Genomic DNA, 10,500 nt, shown 5'->3' with positions numbered 1-10,500 from the left:
TGTTGAAGTGACATTCAGGAAGAACTTCTACCAGGCATTTCTTGTAGGACAAAATTCACGTCCTCACTGTGTGTTGTTGCAATGCAAGCAGAGAATGAAGTAAATGTACATTTCCAAGGAAGTGCAGGGATTTGGTCAGCTGAGCAGCAACAAGACAAAAATCCTGACTTATGATGAGAACTCATCCTTAAAATTAATTTCATTCTTCTGCTCTTTATGCTTAAAGCCTTCCTAATGAACCACAACAGTGGCTAATTTCCTTAAAAATATGATCTCAATGACACAGTTCCTAGGAGCTATAGTGGATGGATTTCCATATTCATTCATTTTGAGAATTTCCTTGAACTTTTCTCAGTGCCCCCCAAACAAGTTGCAAATTGTAGACAAACTACCAAAGAAATTAATTTAATTTTTTCCTGGTGATTGTAGACACTAAAAGTAGATTGAGCAGTTCTAGGACCATGGACCACACTGTGAATTTAAGTAATTCTGGTCATCTCTCATCACTCTCTCAAAATCTTTATACACACACCTACTTAAGCACGTTACAGATCTGAGACTTTTTCTACTTTAGGGGAGCATGAAAAAACCACTTTTCATTTCCTATTGACTTTCAGATTCCCAAAAGCCACCTCCTTGGTCTGGAAACAGCTGGCTGAGCCATTGAATAATCGTTACAGCTAAGGAACCCCCAGTAACTCACAGGTCCTTGTATGAGCGCAGCCTCTATCATTATGCTTCCCCCAGAAAGGAAGCCATTCCCTTACCTGAATCCAGGGGTGTCTGTGAAGCAGATGATTCAACCTGATGGGGAACTCTCCCTGTCCAGCACCACCCCCCAGCACCAGAATCCTCTGATGCAGATATCAGCAAATCCACACTTGCCTAGAACTGGAGACAGAAGTATAAACCAACCACAGGATTTTCTTGGCAAGTAAGTCTTCAAATAACTACTACATCTTTTATGAACCTCAAATGCCACTTTCAGAGAAGCTGACACCCCCCCTTTCAAGGAAAGTCTGTGCAATTGCACAAAATAGGAAGTCTGTACTTCCTATTTTAGCCCCCAAAGCACGCACTTAGATGGGACTGTTGGGTTAACTGGGAAGGGAGGGAAAGGAAGTTTGTCATTGCCAATCTATGTGTTAGTAATTACCAGATCATGAGACTTATATATTTTAAGAAAGATACAGGACTGACTGCAGCAGATGAGAGAGAGATGAAGAAAGAATTTTATGTTTTTCACTCCAGTGCTGTTTCACTCCAGTGCTTTGCTCTAGAATAGACAATCTTCATGGCAGGGATCTCTCTGGACTCTTGTTTGTACATCTGTATTGGCGGAGAGTGAACTACCCTTATCTCTGTAACTCTTTAGTAATATTTCTAAGTCTTACCCATTTCAACAACAATTAATAATAAATTATAAGTACTGTAGTACAAAAAGAAAACAAAAGAAAACTGGTGAGAGTAGTTGATCTGAAGTTATCCTACATCCAAGGCAGCCTGATCTTTTAATCCAATCATAAAACAGCCCAGTAGCCTTCAGAAATAAACCTTAGGAAAGTTAGGCAGCCATAAGGGAGAGACATGCTCAGGTTTGTGTTCTCAGGGATAAACTATGGGGGCTTATATGAGTTCCCAGACACAGAATATAACTGGCAGAGTCTGTCTATCCTGCACTGTTACTCCTCCTCTCAATCCCCATGGTACTGACCACAGGTAGCACAGTTATTCTCTCATCAGAACTACATCAATAAACAAGCAAAAAAAAAAAAAAAAAACCAAAGAAAACCCCCTACCATGTGAATAAGGGAAACATGTAAAGTAAGACAAAGAAAATTGAGAATATCTGGGGTAACTGTGTGTGAGAAGGTGTCCATATAAAACCTGCAGACAGTTAGGGGAATATGTAACTTGGCTGGATGGGAAGAATTTATTTTGCATTGCAGTTTAAAGGCAAAGGGGGATCATCCTGCCCTGATTTTCAAAAGCCAGTGTGTTTATGTTCTTCCAGCACCCTTATAAAAGAGGACAGTTGTTTCCTAGCAGACATTTTTCCTCCCTATCCCTTCTCATTGAAAATGTTCCTCCATTTTGAGGCAGACATGCTGAGTTGCTGGCTACATCACAGGATCCAGCTGTCACTGAAAATCTCTGATGCCACTTGCTCTGTTGAACTCCAGGAACAAGTAACAAAGAATACTGCACCACAGAAATTTTGCAGTCCATACCTGCCATCAGGCTTCAAACTTACAATGCATTTTCTTATGCATCACAACATGTAATATCACTGACACAATCATTGCTCTTACTTCATCGCCTTTCTAAACTGCGTTGCTACAATACCTCTGAAGCAGGAAGTTACATTTTGTAATATTTTAATAAAATAATGTCAAGAAGCCCACCCCACCCAAAAAAACCCACTTGTAAATAAAAATGGACAAACTAATATTTAACTTTATTTGTTGAAGAATCTGATACAGTAATTTCTTTTTAGTTTTACTTTGAATGCAGTGTCAGAAAGCAGAAGATAGAGAAGAAATTGCTGTTTCAGTAGGATATCCTACACATTTTCCTAAACATGAAAATAAGTAGATTGTACAGTTATATAAAGGTCTAAAAGGAAAACCACAGGTGTACTAGGTTTGATTCACAGAATTCAATATACTGATCAGTGGAAAAGAAGAAAGTTAAGTTGGGCTGCAACTTCTTCACTGAAATCCAAAAAAGTTTTATTGATCCTCCTAGGACAAACTCTGAACACCCAGTCAGACTCCAACATGAGAGATATAATTACACAATGGCCCACAAACCTTCAGATCAGCAAATGAAGAGAAATTTATGGGAGTCTAGAGAAAAAACAAAAGCTTATGAAGACATTCTGGACAAAAAACTAGTCTTGGGAGTGAGAACAGAAACTAGAGCAGGTCTAAGGGCTCAGGAGACCTCTATTGCAGGCTGACACTGACTTGCTTTGTAAACATGGCCCATGATTTTATTTCTCTATTACTCACTTTCTCTGGTCTCTATGTAGATTGTCTGTATTGCAGATGTGTGCTAAAAAGCTGAAGAACTAAGTACAGATTTTAACTAAGTACAGATTTTACACCGAAAGGTAATATATCACTAAAAATTACTCATTTCAAGGACACTTGAAAGACATTTTGGAGGAAACTGCCTCCAGAGAGGGACATCTATATAGCACTTACATAGCCCCTACTGTTTGAGTAGCACCTCCTCCTGGACTAGTGTTGTAGACACCCAAGTCATCTTTGTGAGTGATGTGCAACTTCCAAGGGAAGAAGTGCTTCTCAGAGGGACTTCTTCTGCTCTGAGACACCATGAGTTCAACATCCTGATCAGAGAGCAAGCGGATCAGGTCACCTTCAGGGTCCCGGTAATTCAAAACAATGTCTTCTTGGTTAAACTCCTGCCTAGGAGAAAAGAAATGGATTGATCCCCAGAAATCAAGGAACGCCTGGGAGGTGCTACATGATGAATCTGACAATCTAATTAATTTTAATAAAAGTCACACAATACTGACAATCTAATTAATTTTAATAAAACTCACACAAAGCCTTGGGTATCTTGGCCTTCTTGATACAGCAGTACTAGAAATCATATAGCCACATTCATGCTGTGTTGTGTCTAAGCTAAGAAATCTACCAGAACCAAGAACCATTTCCAGTAACACCATATAAATGGCACAATTATTCTGTGTGTTTGATTGAACTACCATGCAAAAGAGCTGACTGTGGTTACTACCCACTTTTGCCTACTTATTTTTGCTCTTTCTGACGAGTGTAAGAATATTAGAACAGGTGTTCTATTACCAATATTTACTAATATTTAATGTTCTAAATTACTGATGTTCAACACCAGATTAATCTAGTTTAACAAGTGTTAGAAGGCCATGTCCTACATCCTGAAGAAATGTACTAGACAGAAGATGCTTTTACGGGGGTATGGCTCTTATCATAGTACAAGAAATGGAAATTTCTACCCATCACAATTGAGTCAGAAGTGTGTGTCATTCCTTACTCATTGACAATCCTGAGAAGGACTAGTGTCTGCACAGATGACCCTGGGCCAAGTCAAAGTGTAACTTCTTCAAGACTCTTGAAAAGTATTTCATACACAAAACATGGTGCCGACCAAGTAGAACGTGGAAAATCTCAAACCAGAATGAACTTGACAAATGTTTAATATCAAATATACAGCCAAGTTCTTGCATTGTACCTCATCAATTCCATTAGATCTTTGAATGATGGAATGCTGCTCAGATCCTCTTCCACTGAGATATCCCTGTGGAAGATGTATTTAGAACACATATATCATGACAAGAGAACTGTTGGTGTTTCTTCATCAGCAAACTTGAAGGCTATTTTGTTACTACCTGATGGTGCTCACAGTCTCATCATAGTAATAACAGCGAACTTTATTAACTGTGTCTTCCTGCTGTGGTAAATCTTTTATGATCTTCACAAAAGCACATGGGAAAATCCCAGTGGCACCATCAGCAGTTCCCTGGAATGATAGGAAATGCTAGAATCAAGAAAACCATGCCATGTTGGCCACATGCAATAAGTTCTGGAATTCGATTAGTTTAGATAGAAACAACAGTAAGAATTTTTCCACTATAATCAAGAAAAGAAATTCTGTGGAAGTGACCTGATGGCATCCCTACCAAAAGGTTATACAATTACATAGTCAAATACCAGGCAGGGGAGTGAAACAGTGTGTAAAAAATGCAAGTCAGATGGTTAGCAAGGAAGGCTGTGGTGTTTGAGCAAGCAGAGATATCATATCAGCAAACACACAGTATGTTCCCCTCATCCTTTTTTCAGAACACTGCTGCATTACCCAAGTTCTCTCTAATCAGGCTGACGTGTGTTGTGGTATGAAGCATGAAGCATACATCAACTCACCCTGGGGCCAGAAACCAATTAATCGCTGAAATGGAGTTTCCATCTCCTTTCTGTGGCCTTTCTGTGTTCTAATCACTTCCAAAGAATTTAAAAAACATTCCAGCAGAAGCAAATGCAAATGAAAACTGAAGTCTGGAGGGCAAAAATTTTGTAAGCTAAAAACCATCAAGGAACCAAACAATTACTAATTTGGAATCAGGGATTTAGTTTTGACAGTAAGACCTGATTATGATACAGTTTCTCCTTGAAAGGAAGAGGCAGGTCACAAGGATCAGAAGAGCCCTTTCTACTCATATATTTCAAGGTATGCTAATAATTCAGTACTGCTATTGCAGTCTTACCTCCAACCAGTCTTTGTTTACTTTGCTGAGTAGATAGATCAAATCTCCTTTCTTGAAGCTGAGTTCCAGTTTATTGGTTCCAGGAAAATCAAACAGTGCCTATGGAAAGTAATAACCTCAAAATTATTAATTCACAGAATTACAAAAGCAAATCTTTCTGCTGTGTTCTTGAGGAGAACGCATAAAGCAGCAAGACAGCGTGCACTCTGTCATCACATATGTATTTCTGGGATAAGGTCACATATATTTGACTGTAGTCTGCAGTTCTCACAATCTCTTCTCCTACTCAGCACACACAAAACTGCTTTGAAGAAGCAGTGAAAGCACGAGGATAAACATGGCCCTGAGAGAGCTACATAAAAGGATTCTTAAAGTGACAGAATACTGAGCACCAGAGAGATCAATATACATAAGTTGAAAGTACTTAAGAGCAAGTAAGGCAACAGAGCTAAAGCCAACTAACAGCTTGAAATCCTGAGAACTCAAAAAATATATTATTTTTCATTGCAACTTTTAGATTTGCTGCAAAATACCACAAAGAGCCTTTAAAATTGCAGAAATGTTGTGTCTTAATTTAAGGGTAACTAACTGTTGCTTTTACATCTAGCTTCCAGGTCTGGATGCTGAACTGGGAGATGTGGGAAAGCTTGGGAAATTGACATGTTGTTGAAATGGAACTTAGATGACCTCTTCAGGGAAAAAAAAAAAAAAAAAAAAAAAGGAGGCAAATACATGCTTATCATCCTAACAAAAGGTTGGAGAGTTAAAGTGGCTGTGTAATCAAAAATACACATCTCCCCCATTGTGCTTAGGGAAACATGGTCATTTAAATGGTCTTAGAGGAAGAAAAATGAAAAGGTGCTCTTTATTCTGTGTTGCAATTTTTCTTTTGGTCTTGTTAATGCCAAGAGTTCTCTTAATAAAAAACAAACAAAACAATGCTACTATTGTGCCAGTGTCTACTTATTAGCCCTTTCAAAAGCCTTTTTTCACCTATTGAAAAGTTCTGGTAGGTATATTCAATACTAATAAATTAACAGATAAAACCCAAGAGATATTACTGTTCCAAGACCTGTCACTCTCTGTGTAAAGAACAAAAGCAACAAAACTCAAAGCAGATGCCTGGGGATTCTAATCTTATATGGCAAATCACATGTTTCAGGAAGCAAAACCCTGCTCAGACAAGTACTGGTTACAAAGCAGTCTCGTGTGCTTAATACTGAGAAAATATACCACAAAGACAAGAGTATGGGCATTTATGTTACAGAAAATACATTTATGTTATAGAAAATACAAAATAAGATGCCTCCCCTGCAAAGCTTTTAAACATATGCTGATGACACTGAGGCTGAAGCTTATGCCTGTTTTAGATTTAACTTATGGGTGGCACCATGCAAATGTGGACCATTTGGCAGTAAGCTGTACATGTCTCAGTTTTGAATCTCCTGTCATTCTGATTTCACCATAGACCTCCTTATTACTCAAGAGATGAGGAACAGGACACCTCTTTCCATCCTTTGTTTCATTCTCTGTTGTTAAAATCAATTGTTTTTCTCTGTTTATTTCACTTTCTTCCCCCAAGCTCTAATTGAAAATGGCAACCTGATGGATGAGGTACCACAGTAAACCAGAGTTTAATCTCCTGTCCTGTGACAGGGTGTGCAGAGTACTCACCTCAGCCCGCGGAGCTGCGGTGCGGTCAAAAACAGGCACTTGATCTGAAACACTCTTACTGCAAAGAAATGAGACAACAGGGAGGAAAACATCTTTCTAAGTCATTAAAAATGCTACACAATCAGTAGTGCAGTGTCTGTGTTTTTACTATTTAAAGGGCATATAAGCCATAGATCACCAGAGAAACTGCATGAGAATCTATATGCAGCGCTGAAGTAAATAAATATGGATGCAATGACACTGCCCTAGTTCTCTCAGTTTCAGTGCAGAGCAGCAGCAATCTGATGGTGTCTGCTCCTGAGAACAGATGGAATTTTCAATACAGTCAGTATTCTGGACCTCTCTTCCACAGCACTGCTCAGTCCCCCTACTCTGCTTTCTGGGCATTATTGTTTCTAGCATTTATGGCATTTAGTTCAAACTCTGCCATCATACACACATGCAGTTTTTGCACTGTTTGAGGTAGGTGAAAAGGAAGCAAGCCCATCTTTGTAATGCTGAAAGGAGAATTAATTTATCTGAAGGGTAATGAAGTATGACATCTACTTAGCAGTTCTCCAAAGGGGTGTCAATGCTGCTATGTAGGACAGGCCCCTGTTTTGACAAAGGATGGGAACAAATTAAATATTCAGTTTCATTTAGTGTCTGAACCAGATCTCACTGAATTCAGTGCCAAAACTCACACTGACTTCAGTGGTGCAAGCCTATGTCCTTAAGCTTGGCTTGGATATTCTGCACATTGTAATAGAGATTACCATTGAAGAAATATGGGCAGATAGAGCTGGACAGTATTTTTAAAAAGGCAAATACTCTCATTTTGGAATTTTCCTTTAATCCAAGTACCACATCCACTTAAAAAATCTGAGATTACTGAAAACAAGAAATACTCTGTGTTCACTCCACCACAAAGACCCTCATATTAGGGATTCATGGATTCACTTGGAAAACACAGTGGTGATCCTCATCTATCTCTCCACCCAAAACTGGATAGCATCTCTTCCATCAAGCAATGCTGCAAAAAACATGTCAATCACTTACACTCGGCGTGTCCGTGGGCGAAGCCGTCTCAGTCTGTGAGGCACCTGCTCGCCATCAAAGGTTGAGTGGTAGAAGAACAGCCGAACGTCCTCATCCATCAACACCCAAGCAGGGAGGCAGAGCAGGTTCTGTTGCCAAGAGCAAGCAGGAAGCAGAGTGTAACAGTGGGAGAGACCAATTCTCTATTTATTTACATGTAACAAATATGCCTCTCTGACCTACAGGATCATGAAGGATATTCATTACTGCCAGAAATCTCCCTCCTCTCCTTTCTCACTCAGCAGGACACAGCTGAACAGCTGACAGTCTTTCCTCTTTACTCCTGGAGTTGGCCAATGTATTGCTTCACACTTTTTGTACCTGATTTACTGCAGGAGTAAATTGCTTTTTGTTTTTCTTTTCAGAACATGAATGACTGTGGAAAGAAGGCAGTCTTGGCCAGTGCTTCAGACTTTTACGGATTTGAAGTTCAGGTGTTCAGTTAACCTGCACACAAAGAATATCTCTCCTTGATGTATGCTGCATCTTCAATGTAATTCAGGTACTCTCAGAAGCCCACCTGTCCTGATTCTGGCTGTGAGAGAATCAGTTTTCTTCTTAGTAGCTGGCACAGTGTTGTGTGTTGGAGTTAGCATGAGAATAATGTGGATAACACACAGATGTTTTAGTTGTTTCTAACTACTGGCTTACTTAGTCTAAGCCAAGGGCTTTTCTGGTTCCCAAGTCCTGCCAGTGAGGAGCTGCACAGGAATCCAGGAGGGAGCATGGCCAGGAGAGCTGGTCCAAACTAGCCAAAGGGATATTCCATGCCATAGGACATCATGCCCAGTATGTAACTGGAGGGAGTTGCTCAGGAGCCACAGATCACTGCTCAGCGGGCACTGGGCATTGGTCAGCAGGTGGTGAGCAATTGTAAGGTGCATCATTTGTTTGTTTTCTTCTTTAGTTTTATTTCTGTGTATTTTTTGTTACCTCCCTTCTAATTACAATTATTTATTGGTATTATATTTGATTTTATTTCAATTATTAAACTGTTCTTATCTCAACCTGTGGGTTTTGCCATTTCCCAGTTGTCCTCCCCATTCCATTAGGGAAGGAGGGAGTGAGCAAGAGCCTGCGTGGCACTTGAAGGTGGGTGGGGTAAAGCACAACCCACCCACCATTCTCCTAATCCCTTGGATACACACACCAACTATGGATTCATGCAGCACCTGGAGATTCACCATTTCCTCACACATTTTGGGGGGTTTTGGTAAGGATGTCTATCTGTATATGAAGACAGAGAGTGACCCTTTGTGAACTGCATACTCCAGCAGAGTCTACAGTCTGAACAATCTGGGGAAGAGGACTTCAGGTTGTATCACAGTGTAGGCACTGTGTCTTCAGAAAAGCAGAGCAGAGAGAAGCAGATACTTAGAACCCAAACAGTACTGTCTGCCTTAGCTGATTTCAATGTAAGTATCTGCAGTGATCACTGCATTCTTTACTTTAAAATTAAGTTTTACCTTCATGTAGACATTTAGGATAGGAATCCTGTTCTCAGCAATTTCCTTTTTGGCACCAACAAAAACTTTTCCTGGAAAATATAAAACCTGTAACAGTTATTGAAGAAAAAAAAGCAAAGAAGAGGTTGTCAGAGAAATGAAGCAGTCAGGAGGAAGTAGAAGCTGAAAAAAAATTTACATCTTTTCTAAAGGATTTTAGGTTTCTAAATTAACTTTACTACAAGTGGAGGGGCTGTCAATGGAACATGACTTCTCTGGCATCCACAGCCAGGAATTAGTTCCTTGTCACAACTACTTCTCTCACTCCATTGCTCCTTAGGGCAGCCTGGAGCTGAAAAGCTGCTAATTGAGCAAAGGTTTGGTACTGACAGCTTACCTGGCAGTACAGGGAGTGTGCAGGTAAATGGGCTGTTACTGCTCTCTGGCCCATATCTCTCCTCTAGTTTGGTGTGCAGGGCATAGAACTCACGATAGCGCCGGAAAATCAGGTATCTACCACCACCTTTAAGCTTTACTTCAATGACAAACATCTGAAACAGAGAAGAGGGATCCTGGCTGGTGTTCATACTTATAAATACTCACCAACTGAATGTGAGGAATAAAATAGGAACATAAGATCTGTGCTCCATTAGTGGGAATATCCTCTTAGGAGCAGAGAGGAAAGCAAGCCTTCAGTTAAGCATCTGCCAATTCAGGAACTAGGATATAACAAGGTATTTGTGTGGGTCCAGCTAGCATATGAAGCATGTCCCTGTGGCTACTTTATATTATATAATCTTTAAAGGAAAATAGATTCAACTTTATGCTTGCATACTTTGCGTCAGTGACAAGCAAAATACATTATGAAGACAAACACAAATATTTTACAATAAGATGCCTTGGACATCTAAATCTAAAGACAGACTGACATTTAAATGAATTGATTTTCAGAATTGAAGGCATTCATACTTCTTTTTTGACTTTAATGTACACAGTTGCAGAAATTATTTTCTGACCACCTTCAACCACTATTTT

General features: G+C 39.6%; 1 protein-coding gene across 1 annotated transcript in view; it reads right to left on the bottom strand.

Moving 5' to 3' along the window:
* NCF4 (neutrophil cytosolic factor 4) overlaps positions 1 to 10,500 on the bottom strand; it is a 39,102-nt gene that overhangs the window by 129 nt on the left and 28,473 nt on the right. The window contains exons 3-11 of the mRNA XM_058021965.1: positions 9,863 to 10,016; positions 9,487 to 9,557; positions 7,982 to 8,109; positions 6,944 to 7,001; positions 5,270 to 5,368; positions 4,397 to 4,527; positions 4,240 to 4,305; positions 3,210 to 3,434; positions 768 to 1,329 (exon numbers count right to left, since the gene is read on the bottom strand). Of these exons, the coding sequence (XP_057877948.1) occupies positions 1,293 to 1,329; positions 3,210 to 3,434; positions 4,240 to 4,305; positions 4,397 to 4,527; positions 5,270 to 5,368; positions 6,944 to 7,001; positions 7,982 to 8,109; positions 9,487 to 9,557; positions 9,863 to 10,016 (969 nt within the window). The 3' untranslated portion in view covers positions 768 to 1,292. The remainder of the gene's footprint in view (positions 1 to 767; positions 1,330 to 3,209; positions 3,435 to 4,239; positions 4,306 to 4,396; positions 4,528 to 5,269; positions 5,369 to 6,943; positions 7,002 to 7,981; positions 8,110 to 9,486; positions 9,558 to 9,862; positions 10,017 to 10,500) is intronic.

This window comes from Melospiza georgiana, chromosome 4 (genome assembly GCF_028018845.1).
Source record: "Melospiza georgiana isolate bMelGeo1 chromosome 4, bMelGeo1.pri, whole genome shotgun sequence".
In the NCBI taxonomy this organism is placed as follows: domain Eukaryota; kingdom Metazoa; phylum Chordata; class Aves; order Passeriformes; family Passerellidae; genus Melospiza; species Melospiza georgiana.
Note: the sequence above shows the minus strand (reverse complement) of the source record. Positions and strands in the feature narration are given on the sequence as shown.